Raw genomic sequence first — 14227 nt, 5'->3', positions numbered from 1 at the left:
TGTGTGTTATTATTGAACCATTTCATTTCATGTCTGTCTGTCTGTCTGTCTGTCTGTCTGTCTGTCTGTCTGTCTGTCTGTCTGTCTGTCTGTCTGTCTGTCTGTCTGTCTGTCTGTCTGTCTGTCTGTCGGCATCTGATCTACAAGCTCACGCATCGCAGCGGACAGCGGTTGATTATCGCTGGGCCGCAGCGGGTCTATATCGCCTAATGTATCATACAGCGAATGAAAGCAAACGTGTGTGTGTGTGTGTGTGTGTGTGTGTGTGTGTGTGTGTGTGTGTGTGTGTGTGTGTGTGTGTGTGTGTGTGTGTGTGTGTGTGTGTGTCGCGTGTGCGTGTGCGTGCGAACTTCATGACAGTGGTGCAGCATTACATTGTATTTTGATTTGAAATAAATAATGATGAATAGATGTCTATACTGTTGCTTGTGTGTGTGTTATGCTATAGGGTTAGCTGGAACACACGCCCTGTATGATCTGTGGTGCGCATCTACAAGCTCCAAGTGTTGCGTCCACATGCAGCGCGTTGTGAGCTTGCAGATCGTCGGTGCCCCACTATAGAGAGATGGTAGGGTAGTGCCCAAGCCTATTCCTATATGATCTGTGGCTATATTAAAGGCCTTTTATGTGATCTCACATAATGTGCGAGTCAGAGCTAACGTTACTCAATGATCATTTGCGTCTGATTGATATCACAGCACAGCGTGTGCTGAGAGAGAGAGAGAGAGAGAGGGGGGGGGGGGGGGGGGGGTGTATGCTCCGTTCATTGGCTCTATATGCCGTGCGAGACAGGATGATTTTAAATAAATATGTCTGTCTCTGCGTCTCTAGAGCTATAACATATAGCACACATGTGTGCACATGTGATGTGTGTGCGCGCGCACACACACACACACACACACACACACACACACACACACACACACACACACACACACACACACACACACACACACACACACACACACACACACACACACACACATACACACACGAGATTCTGACTAAAATAAACAGATCTACAAGCTTATAGTGTACCTTAGCGTACATACCAGCGTACTTACCGTTCAATAATAATTAGCATGTATTATTATTAACGAAAAACATAAATACTAGCCTACTATTTTATTGGTCTATAGTTGTTTGAAACAAAATGGTTGCTGCTTCTGATTAGTTACTAACTTTATTAGACCAATTTAAAATAGTATTAGATGTTTTTCGTTAATAATAACTTATGCTAATTATTACTGAACCATTTTAGATGTTTATATTTCACCAACAGGCATGATAATGCATTTATACTGGCAGAATAGGCCAGTGGCCACCGGCCGGCGCAGTACGGCACAATCACAGCTCAGTCCATTTTAATATCATAGCGCAATTCCATGTTTATATACATCTGCTGGTGGGGGGTGCTGCTATATGTTGATTGCCCATTTGTATAACACATTATATAATATAGGTGCTTGTATGGTGCGTGTATATAATAGGCCTACATTTAAATGACCACATTTAACACACACACACACACACACACACACACACACACACACACACACACACACACACACACACACACACACACACACACACACACACACACACACACACACACACACACACACACACACACACACACACACACACACACACACACACACACACACACTAGAGCCCTGCACGGGCCTAAAATATAGGGGCCCGTGGAGTTAAGGGACCGTCCGGCCCTAAGCCCGTTGGTACAGTCCAGAAACGGACGCCCGGAAGCCCAACATATTTTTATTTAATATTTCAAGCATACGTGCCGCTGCCGCGGTCACTCTATTGGTGCACGGACGCAGCAGCAGCAGCTATAGGCCTACTCACTCACAGCTGCACTATATCGCTCTGATAAACCTGCACATTAAGGAACAAGAAGTCAATAACACACAGACGTCACACAAAAAAGTAGCCTACTTAAATATAATTTTATACAGTAGCTGCTGCACGTGCACTTTCAATCAGCGCAACGCGTTGTGAGCTTGCAGATCGGCTATCGCGGAGCGGACTCACACTGCATTATAAAACCCAGACGGACAATAATAAGAACACTTACGTTATGTTACGTTTCTGCAATGTACAAATCCAACTTTGTTTAGTGTAATGCTCCCGCAGTATTTAATGTTTTTAGAGCCGTACCCTATATGCTACTTATACTTAGTACTCGGTGTGTGTGTGTGTGTGTGTGTGTGTGTGTGTGTGTGTGTGTGTGTGTGTGTGTGTGTGTGTGTGTGTGTGTGTGTGTGTGTGTGTGTGTGCACATGTGTCACACATGATGTGTGCTACAGTATATATGTTATAGCTCTAGAGACGCAGAGACAGAGACATATTTATTTAAAATCATCCTGGCACAGGCCTATAGTCTATACTAGACAACGGCGTCAACCGTCAACTCCGCTGGTGGCAAAATAATAAGCCAATAATAATAAGTTGCGGGGCGGGTGCCTTAAAATATATAGGCTACTCTAAGGTGGGCACGCACCCACTGTCGTTATAGGAACCTTCTGCCCTTGCCTATAGAACTGCCCCCCCCCCTATCTGCCTATCTGCATGCGCTACGACGCAGAGAACGCAATGAGAACTCACTCTTTTACTTTACTTTAATAAAGTACTTGTAGTCTATATTATCCGCCTAAGGCAAGTCATTGAGACACAGACAGACAGACAGACAGACAGACAGACAGACAGACAGACAGACAGACAGACAGACAGACAGACAGACAGTCAATGCGCTATACGAGCGCGGTGAGCTTTGATGATCGGCTAAATTAATATAGCCGTGTATATAAATTAAATTCATATGTCCTTGTAGGTTATCTATTGTGTTGGCCAGGGTAGGTTATCTATTGTGTAGGCCAGCCCCCCCCCCCCCCCCAGAAGGACGATCGTAATCACATATTGCCTTGCGCTGTGCGTAAAATAGTAATTTTTTCAGTATGAGGCGATACGCAGCATCTACACAAAGTGCATAGGGGGACCCCCCGACCCCCCCCCCCTGCAAGGGTCCACATGGGGTGGGGGGGGGGGGGGAGGCACACAGATAGGAGCTCAGACGCTCACACACACACCCCCCCAGGGGTCCACAGACGCGGGTCGGGCCATCCCGTATGTAGGAGAGGAGCTGGTAGATCTGCTATTTTCGGTGGGCATGGGTGACAGCTCTGGAACGCAGGGTCGCCTGGGGACGGCGAAGGGCTCCACGGACCGGCAAGGTGCACGCGGTGGCCTGGCACACGTGCACACGTGCCAGGCCACAGGGCGCAGGGCGGACCGGCAAGGTGCACGCGGTGGGCGTAGGGCAGCGCAGGGCACCGCGCAGGGCACCGCGCACCGGGCATATAACAAAGTCAAACTATTACGTCGCAAACGGGTAGATATAGCCGCGACGAGTTCCGTTCTGTTGCGACGAGTCCACACACGCCACAACGAATTACCTTTTACGTCGAGAAGGGTAGATATAGCCGTGACGTGTCCCGTTCTGTCGCGACGTAAAAGAATAGTCAAACTACTAGGTCGCAAACGGGTAGATATAGCCGCGACGAGTCCGTTCTGCCGGGACGAATTGATATTTACGCCAGGACGTACTCGAATATACGTTGCGACGGAAAAATATACGTCGCGACGTACGTCGTACGTCGTGAAGGCATTTCGCTGTCTCTCCCTGCATCAGCGTCTAGCAGGCAGCGGTAGCAGCTAGGGCTGGCCAATTAACCCAATACTGTACTCTACAGTATATCAGTGGTGTTCAAACTATTTCATATCAAGTACCCCAAACATTATATGAAATTGGCCGTAGACCCCCAACTGAAAATATGTTGTTCCAGGGACCCTCCCCAGAAGCAAAGACTTGAGTTCAAAATGTTCGCTCTGAAAGAATATAGATTCAAAGATTTGCGCCACATTTTCACGATTTTTTAAAAATAGCAGATCTACAAGCTCATAGCGTGGCACTCGGTGCCGTGCTATGAGCGTCGAAACATTACTGTCCAAACTTCTAAAATGTATTTAGATCTACAGATATTTATATATGAAATGAATCGTTGAATCATCACATTCAATTGCCAAATCTATTAGACGGAGAACATTCTACGTCGGCCACAGCCCTAGTTTTTGAGCATACTCCAGTGAAGCCCGATGTGAATGTGTGTAACTGCTGAGACTGACATACAGTTCAGTTAACCATAACATGCAATATCCAAGGCAAGCCCTGCTAAAAGATGACTTAGGTTGATTCTATAGGTGTAATAATAGTCTCGGGGCTCGTCACAAGACTCACAACACCCTGTGAGTCTAACTTCCCTGTTTATTTGTAAAGTCAAATGTTTTATTTTTTCCTTCTTTGTTTTCTTTTTATTTTAATGTCTCTTCTATTTGTAATCTGTGAAGAACATTGGGTTGTGCTATACAAATAAAGTTTTGATTGATTTATTGATTGATTGATTGAACTTAAAAAAATCTAACTTAAATTAATACCAATAAATATGTTTAAAACATTGGTGGCAATAAAATGCAGAAAATACTTTATATCGTATGCATGCTTTGCATTTCTTTTCTTCTTTTTGTACCGTATAACAATGACAATGGGTTACCTCGTATTCCTGTGAGAACTTCAGGTTATCGTTGGCTTTGAGGCGCTCCAGGTGATCTGCCAGGTCATTGATGGGGATGGGAGGGTGGCTGCTCATGCCTGTCAAACAGACGCACAACAGGTCAGCGGCCAGCGGCAAACCACATGGGAATCACCCCCACCACAAGCCAACACTGACTCATTATAGAAGCAGTATGTGTGTTCTGCTACAGTATGTGTGCTGTGCTATGTGCGTGCGTGTGCGTGCGTGCGTGTGCGTATAACGATACTGATCCACAGATGGAGACGTGGATCTGTTTAGGCAAAGTTTGGGCACTCAAAGCAGTGGGCATGCTCATAAATAAGAGGATATATGGAGACAGAAGGCAATGAGAAGTCATCGAGCACACTCCCCACACCGTGACCCTCCCTATTGTGAAGAGAAGAATGTTATTTACGCCAAAAGCTGCGGCGAGGAGTTAGCGTGACGACGAGAGGACACGAACGACGGACAAGGACAACAAACAAACGCAGACACAGACAAAACAAACAAAACGCTCAAACGGAGAATAAAACAATCCAAAATGTTAGGCCAGATGTTGACGTCTGCTTTGAGTGATGACATGTTATTAGGCTGTCATTTCAAACTCCGCCTCCTGTGATGACATGGCATATAAACACCGGGTGGATATTAGATGGGGCGGTGTGAGAGTACAAGGCTAGGCAGGAAAAAAAGGGGGGGAAATAAATAAAAGGAGAGGGAATGAAAGCTAAAAACAAAACATAAAATAAAGTAAAATAAACAAAGGCATGTCAAATGCGTAAACGAGACCAACTAACTTGACGAATGGAGGTTACTGGGGTAACTGGGCGCACCTGAACCTGTGGAGGAAACGGCGGTGTAAATAAAAGAGGTTGCAGACGTCATAGCAATGTGATGACTAATATTGTCTTTTCCAAACAAGCAGGTAGAAATAGTTTGAAATGTGTGGACGGAAACTATTTATACAAATTGCATGGCTACTGCACGCCTTCTAAATGGCACATCAGTTAGTAACACACAGATCGACATGCTAGAAGCTGCTCCACTATGCCATCATGCTTATTATTTTAGAGGAAACAGACACTCGACTAGGGATGGGGGAATGGGGGGGCAGGGTTGGCAGGTGGGGGCAAAGATAAAATAAAAAATAAAATAAAAAACCCAGTGAACTCAGAGATGCTGCAGACCAGTGTCAAACAACCGTAGGGTTTCTATTTGACATTAATTTGAAGTGAAAATGCCGAGCAGCTGAGCGCGTGTGCATTGTCTGCAGCACAAAGTTCCTGCCTGCAATTGCCTTTGGTTGACTTTGACACACTGTACACTTGACATTGTTAAATGTGAGTGGAGGTAAATGTGCGTGCTGTGTCAGCATAATCCAGGCAGCCGAGGTGCAGGGTATAAAGATCAAGGAGGCTGGGGCACGTGTGGGTTTCGAACCAAGACAGAACCGCACGGCCCGTGAAATGCTAACTGAGAACAGTATTTGGCTGCAGCGACGTTTCGTGATAACATCATGTCACGTACAGAGACATTCCTCCATCCCTTTTCCCGAAACGGTTCTGTAACTGCCGTTTAGCCGAGCCTCCCAGGTGACACCTCTCTCTCTCTCTCTCTCTCTCTCCACCATGCGGGCTGCTGCGGCGTTTCATCTTGGCTGATGGCACAAGTGGGCATTAGCTAATGGAGAGTGGGGGAAGGGGCTCTCCTCATCATCTCTCTCCCACTCCCACTCTCTCTCTGGGAGATGGCAAAAGGATTCTATTGAGGCCTGCCACTCAAAGTCCATTTTCGGCACAGCATGGCCATTTGCCACGCTGCGATGCTCATAAGTCGAGCGTCCTTAAGATGAAAACGTCCATTTGAAGGTGCAAAGAGGTGAGAGGGAGGGTAGGAGGAGAGAGGGGGAGTAATGTACAGTATAATGTAGCAGCTCTTCAGTGGTTCAGAGAGGACACTGTCATGTAGGAGACGAAAATGCAGGTGCATTCTCTGTTTTTGTGTGCGTGTGTGTGTGTGTGTGTGTGGTTGGGGGGCTGACAGGAGATGGGAGAGTAGTTGAGATCACTCTGAACCTGAAGTAAAAACAATAAAAACACCCATCTGCCAGGTTGAAGCCTGTAATGGCCCTAACGTCATTGAAGGGCTTTCATAAATATGCATACTCTTTCTATTTTTTTCAGGAAAAAAATAGCCTGCAGGGATAATTCACTCTCCCTTTCAAACTAGCTGACCTGAAAAAATATGGCTTTTGATATTACGACAGTATTGGCAGTCTCTGAACACCTGTCCCACAGCGCTCGCCGCCAGACGAACTCAAACGGCAGTTGAGCGTGTCTCTCTCGCAGTCACGAGGAGGCAATGACTGTGGATTGCCTTTTTTTCCGGGAGATAAATGGACTGTGAATCTCATCCTTTACCCCCCCCCCCCCCGGCGAGAAAAGGCCACATTGGAGACACGAACCGAAGCGTGACCACTTGTTCACCTCTCCGCTAAAGGTCAAGCCCAGTGAACGCATGCTTGTCAACGCGTCTCCTGGCGCTGAACCGTTGGCTCGTGCATGAAATGTGTCACCCAGTCAAGACACTTTCCATAGTGTAGCCTGCCCTCCGCTGTGACTTCCACCCAACAGGATGCGCTACGAGGCACCTTGTTCTTTTTCTGAATAAGCATGACAGGTCTTAATGACCTGTATGGTCAGGATGATGTGAGCTGCCATGAATGTGTCAACCTTGCATTTCTGTATTTTCACTCGTCACTAAGCAGTATCTCTCTCTCTCTCTCTCTCTCTCTATTTGTCTCTGGGGGGAATGCTGTTATTTCTGACCCTGTGTCTCTCACATGTGCCACCTGTCACTTTTGTAGCAGGGAAGAGTGCTTTTTCCATTGATCCTCATTTGCAATGTTAATGTTTGCTAAGAGATGGTGCTGCACTTGACATCAACAGAGATTGCAAATGAGCAGGCGGCAAATGGCAAAAAGCTAAAATCAAAATATAACAGAATTGGTCCATGTGATAAATGGAGCTAATTCTATGAATATAATGACTCTGGTTCTATGACCTTTAGTTCTCTTTGTGTTTAAAATTGGTTGTACTTTTGTGCAATGTACTTTGGCTCTATGACCTTTTGTTCTCTTTGTGTTTAGACATTTTTGTACTTTTGTGGAATGTTTTTTCTTCTTCCAGTGCACTGGAGTTGTGTATTCTGGTTGGTTCTGTTTGTTCTTACCAGGCGTTTGGAAGTTGAGACGTCGGAGCTCGACAGGGTCGGTGGGATGATGCAGTGGCATTTCCTTGTTGTTGGGCAGGCTTCCTTTCCTCGCTTCGGACTCTTGTCTTTTCCTGCGTAAAAGAAAAACCCAGCGTTTCCAAATCGCACTTATAATTTCCCATCTTTCCTCACCTACTCTGCATTCTTAAGACCTTTCATTCCCAATTCTGGACTGCGGTTCAGACAGAGTTGACTAATATAACCTTAAACATTACCTGCAGCTTTGTACAAATAGTGATGGGATAAAAATGCGTCGGGAATAATTCCTCCTGAAACTATAAGACTAACCATTGACAATACACTGAGAACATAAGCCTTTATGATTTAACATGACTACCTTCGAGGATATTTAATCTTTTTTCGAGAGAATGCCAGAGACCTTTAGTTCTTTGGCCCCTTGTCTTAGTTTAACTTGAATAAAACAAGCCACCATTCAACATGAAGGTAAATAATTATATATGACGTAGTTTGAAAGAGATCACCAGACAAACAAACAAACTTCAAATAAACATCTTGATATTCTTATGGAAAGCATTTGGTTTCTGCTAGAACCATTGTCAGGCAGGGGTCAGATGAACCCATCAAACAGAAAGGATTGTGGTGTTTCTCAAAGACAAAGGGAAATCGAGATCACACAAAAACAACATTAAAGTGCAAAAATCAAGGAAAGAAGGAGCTGTGGGAGAAGCAGGGAGTGGTTGCGTGGGTGGAAGTGAAATTATACTGTAGGTACAATGGTCCCATGTGTACTGTGGGCTGCCATGCTGTGCAGTTCTCCATTGGTGAAATAAAGGCAAAGCAGTTGAACATTAAAATAGAAAGGAGAGGTAGCACAGCTCGTAGTCACGATGCCAGAAGTACTTTTTAACGGGTTACCAACGTTTCGACAAACAAGTTGCCTTCTTCAGGGTGAATTTGGTGAAATAAAGGCAAAGCAGTTGAACATAAAAGAAAGGGGACTATATCAGTGTTTGAAGCTAAATTGTTAGGGTGACACTAGTTATAAACTAGAACTGCACTCTGTCGAGTGCATACTTGCTTGTTGCACACTAGTAGGCCATGAATGGCCAACTAGTGTGCAAGCAGAGCACGCAAGTACTTTCGACCGCTATAAACTGTCAAATCTCAGTATCTCTGTGAAGGAACGTTTGAAATTTCTAATTATTAGGTGTAACTATTTGCTACCTACCTACTTTATGCATGTAAAAAACTAGTATTATTAGGTATGGTTCAAGTTTCTATCTATAAAAGAAATGCAGTTTTATCGATTTAGAAATATTCTGGATCCCTTTTTAGTTTCTCAAAGAAAAATAAATCATTATGTGATGAAAAAAAAGGTATATAAACTGAATTAAAATATGTTATCACGTACACAGTATAATTATTTTATTATTTATTGTAAATTGTCAATTGTTTTAAATTTCATTGGACTATAGTGATATTAATACTAAATCATGATCAGAGTAATATGTGTCTCTAACTTCAATTTCTGTAATAATACTTTCACATTTGTTAAAATATACATGATCTAAAATACTTCCGTAATCTGTAGTTGGATTTGTATTTAATTGTTTAAAGCCTAATCTTGACATGAAGGTCTTTATACTTCTACCTTTCTCACTATATTGGTCTTCATTGAAATCTCCTATTATCGTAAATTCAGAAGTCAGAGATGATAGATACTTTACCATGTTTTCGAGTAATGTGTTTAATTTCAAAAGGTCTGTTTTAGGTGATCTGTATATGTACGTCATTAAGTCACCATCGAAAACCAATTACACTCTGGCATTGGGTCCTTTAATCCACATATTTCTTACGTCATCATTGAGAGCTAGTTATACATATACTAGTATATGTACAGTATATGTAATTTGTAAATTGATTAGCGGTATACTGTGGTTACTTTGCGCCACTTTCCGTCCCAGCCAACCCGCCATTTTGATGCATATGCACCGTCCCAGCAAATTGTGCCTGATACGGCAGTGGTGCCAGATTACATACATGTATACACAGGAGCATTACCTTTAATCCTCCCAACACTAAAACATATCGTCATTACGTCACCATCAAAAACCAATTACACTCTGGCATTGGGTCCTTTAATCCACATATTTCTTACGTCATCATTGAGAGCTAGTTATACATACACACACCATGTAATCTGGTCCCAGCAAATCAGGCACAATTTGCTGGGACGGTGCATACGCATCAAAAGTGGCGGGTTGACTGGGACGGTGCATACGAGCCGGGCGAAACTATTACTTGCGCAAGTAAATATAAGAAACTACCAGTTCTGTCAATCTAAGCTCAATTTTCAAAATAGTGAATACTGTATAGCCACACAAGCTCTTTGGATCGTGAATTTACAGATATTATTTATGTTGCTTTGTTTTTAATGCAGCCTATATAACATGCAAAGCATGCCAGCCAGGTACAGTTTGAACATGTACAGGGTTGCACATGGACCTTCACAGGTCTGTAACTCTTGAGAGTTATGGTTGTCCTTGAAAGAAAAATTAAAGTGAAAAAAGTGAGGTCTATTTTCAGTGTGGGAAGTGTTGGTGTAGCGGTGCACATGTAACTTCCTCATAGTCTTACCTGTCTGGTTTGCTGCTCCAATTGGAAAGCAGGGAAGGAAATGAAACAACATTAGACCCTCTGACCTTGAGAAGAATTACCCCCCCGCTAACTTCTCATGGCTAAATTAGAACACCTGCCATCATTTGTATAGTTTCTATAACTATAGAATGAACTACAGAGACAAATGATACCAATCATGGCATCAGTTTTGCTCCGCGTGCGAGATTAGAGATGCTTCACCTAGTAGACTATACGCCTAGTTATGCAGCCTCGGGGACTCATTTTGAATGCATCTTTTTTTTCTCTCAGGTGAAAAGTTTTGCTATGCGTCTTTGGTTACTTAAAGCAGATTTATTCTTGTTCAAGCATAATCATCACCTTAAGCCTCACATGCTGTGGAACCGTGATACTGTAGCAATCATTCGACAATTGGGATCAAATGCAATGTTTAAACTGACATCAAAACATTGTGTACTGTACGGTATAAACTGAGCTTGGGATGCAATAAACGTAATGGTTTACAAGGCCCTTTTTTTATTGAGTCCTGACCAGGGGGCCATAGCAGCAGACCTGCAGGGCATTTTGACCTTCAGATTAAACTGATTTGACCAATAAAGCGCCACGCATAGAACTGAAACCTCCCCACTGTGTTGGATAGCTGTTATCATGTAGCCGTCCTTTCCCCCATGCTCGACGCGACACGGCTGTCCTTTTGCTCCCCACATGAGATGCACATTCACAGTAGTGTCACATAAAAATTGATTTCGACGTGTGAAATATCGTCCGGCAACGCGGCGGAGCGTTCTCCCAACACGGCAGTGACATTGACATGAGTAATTGTCGTGTAAATCTGCCGGCCCGCAAACAAAAACACTGGGAGTGGCCACGGCCACACCAATGCCCGCCTCCCCACACACACCAGGTTCCTTTTGAGGGACCTAAGTTCAGCTCTGCTTCCTGGATCTCCTTGGCACTGCCTCAGGCACGTGCAGAGAGTGTTAGAGAGGCAGGGGCTGAAATCCCATAAGAGTGCACTTTCGGCCCAAAATAGCAGAGCTACAAGCTTACAATGCGCCGCGTTGCGATGCGTTGAGAGCTTGTAGATCAGCTATTTTCGGGGCACAACCCTGCACTATTTATCTACTGGAGAAGCGGTGTACGGCATGGATTTCGAAACAAATTAGTTCAGGAGAGGAGGGCATTTGTTTTTCTTTCACCTATAGTAAATGCTGCATTCGTGGTCTGGAGAGGGCAGTTGTTTTACAGACGGGTATAAAAGGGCAGGGGCTGAAGCCCCCTTTGATATCTATGTGTGCACGTCCCTGCACTGCCCGGTCCAGAACTCAGACTGAGCGTTGGAGTCCAAGGACGAGCGGGTTACAGAGTGAAGACTCAGTGTAAAGCTGTAGGCTTAACAATCTAACCCTGTGAAACGCATTACAATGATACTATAGATGGAGCAAAATGTACCGTTACTGATTATACCTTACGCTGACTCGCCACTTATTAATCTGGCCTGCCTAAAATTACTTCCTCGGGACTATTATGAAGTTCAGCCCAGTATCAGGGAACTGATTGAATGAGCCCTGCGGAATATTTCAGCGTGCACAGTAAAATCCTGAGTGGCAACTGATCTCCCGAAAGTGTAAAACGGGACCGCCGCGGGTAAATTGTTACACTTTCGGAGTTGAATTAGCGCTCAGGATTTGCGCTGTGCGGTGAAGAGAGAGACGGGGGTGGCAGAGAAAAGGCAGCGTTGAGGGAAAAAAGCGGCGAAATCTGTATGCCGAGTGCCTGCATGCTATGAGAGTGCACGTGTGCGTGGGCGTGCCTGCACGTGATGTGTCCCGGAACGGTGAAGGTGCCACTGTAGCCCCTGGAGCTGGGCTTTTTCTACAGTGGGGTTGGGCATCGGAGGGTATAGGGGCATGATGAGGGAGGATGGGACCGGCCGGGGCGCATGCAGGCTCAGGCTCAGGCTCGGGGCCCCGGGGCCCCCACTCTGAACCCGTGTACGCATGCAGAGACACGCAGCAGACTGTCAGGAGAGAGCTCTCCTCCTATATGCTTGACTGACGAGCACTAGACAGCCAACCGGCTAGCTTCCGCTGCTGGCTGTTTTGATTTGAGAAGGGTATGCTACTGCAAGTTGTCTGTTGTCTACTGTGTGTGTGTGTGCGTGCGTGCATACGTGTGTGAGGGTGGAGTAGATGGATGTGTCTGATTAACTTCCAGTCAGCGTTCGTGTCCGCGTAAAGGATTGTGGATGTCTGCATGTGATGGGGAGACGGCTTGTACAGCTTGTACAGATGGGCCCTTCAGAGATTTTGAAATCGTGTGTGTGTGTGTGTGTGTGTGCGCGCGTGCGTGTGTGTGTGTGTGTGCACGCACGCGTGTGTGCGTGTGCATTCCCCAGAGTGAGGGTGATTGAGAGTCTAAAGACACTGTCTGCTTCTAGCTTTCAATCCAAATATTACTCTGTGTGTGTGTGTGTGTGTGTGTGTGTGTGTGTGTGTGTGTGTGCGCATTCTTTTTCTATATCCTCACCTCTTGTAGAGGAGAATGGCGATGACGATACATATGATGAAGACCACGGCCAGCACGGGGCCCACCACCCAGATGAGGCCTTCCTCCTCATCGATGACAGGCTGAGGGTCGACGTCGGCTGACACCACAGGGTCAGAGTAGGGGCTGGTGGCGTACATGGTCTGAGGAGAGGAAAGGAGAGTTATCGATTGCTACTTCATTCTCTGATCTGTCAACCTTTAAAGTCGGGTTATTATGCTAAACACGATTTGTCTGGTCTTTGTGTTGGACTTCTGCTGTCAGAGTTGTTATTCAAAAGGCTGTAAAAGTAGGAATCTTGCACTCCTTGCCGTTTCAGCAACTTCTTTTTTATTTGATGATGTGGCGGCGTTTGGACAATTTGCATAAGGCTGACAGCAACTCTAGTTTGGCTAGCCTGGAAACATTGCAAGAAGAGTTATACGTAGTCAATTGGCTGAATATCAAGCAAATATATACAGTTAGCAAAACAGCCATTTGTACTAGAGGTGGGGAACACTGGAAATTACTTTAGGTCAAACTGAACAAAAAACGTTTGGCAGAGAACTGCTCTCTCTCACACACACACACACACACACACACACACACACACACACACACACAGGTTGTTGTTGGGGTATTTGCGGTTGGGGTATTTGCGGTTGGGGTATTTGTCAAGCACATTTGCAGGTTTTGCACATAATCAGAATTTGTCCTCTCCGTTTACTATTAGGAGAAGTGGAGCAGTTCATAATAATCAGACATCTTTTCATTCAGGCCAGTGTCATCCTGTCTCATCTGAGATCTGAATTAGCCTTTTAAAGTGCAGAATAATGTGTGGAATGTATTTGGCACAGTATTTCAACAGTCTGAATTGGCTATGGTGGACGGATGATGGATGCTTGCCTATATTGCGGTCTCTAGGGACCCGAGACATCGTACCAGCAAATAGGAATAGAAATGCACAGGAGGAAGCATGAATGTGATCGCTTCATGCTCCAACGTGCACATATGTATTTTGGTTAGAGTTCACTACCCAGACGGAAATAAAAATGTCCTCGGGGGGACAAGCAATCGCAAGTTTGCAACTACCCATCAGAGCTCACCACTGAATGTCAAACGAATACACCCTGTCCTCAGGGGAGCTAAGATATTGAAAGCCTTGCATCAAGACTTCCATT

The 14227-nt window shown here is 44.9% G+C and overlaps 1 protein-coding gene across 22 annotated transcripts in view; it reads right to left on the bottom strand.

Annotated features, from left to right (window-relative positions):
* LOC310875778 (receptor-type tyrosine-protein phosphatase delta) overlaps positions 1-14227 on the bottom strand; it is a 337144-nt gene that overhangs the window by 41462 nt on the left and 281455 nt on the right. For 7 of the 22 annotated variants that reach the window (XM_083789123.1, XM_083789141.1, XM_083789125.1 and 4 more), the window contains 5 exons: positions 13050-13210; positions 10521-10535; positions 7881-7993; positions 5447-5488; positions 4629-4726 (listed from right to left, as the gene is read on the bottom strand). In XM_083789123.1, the coding sequence (XP_083645249.1) occupies positions 4629-4726; positions 5447-5488; positions 7881-7993; positions 10521-10535; positions 13050-13210 (429 nt within the window). The remainder of the gene's footprint in view (positions 1-4628; positions 4727-5446; positions 5489-7880; positions 7994-10520; positions 10536-13049; positions 13211-14227) is intronic. The other 15 variants (XM_083789130.1, XM_083789132.1, XM_083789131.1 and 12 more) reach the window with 5 other exon arrangements.

Source organism: Protomyctophum parallelum, assembly GCF_964188405.1.
Source record: "Protomyctophum parallelum genome assembly, chromosome: 18".
NCBI classification, from domain to species: domain Eukaryota; kingdom Metazoa; phylum Chordata; class Actinopteri; order Myctophiformes; family Myctophidae; genus Protomyctophum; species Protomyctophum parallelum.
This window is presented reverse-complemented; position numbering and strand designations above follow the sequence as displayed.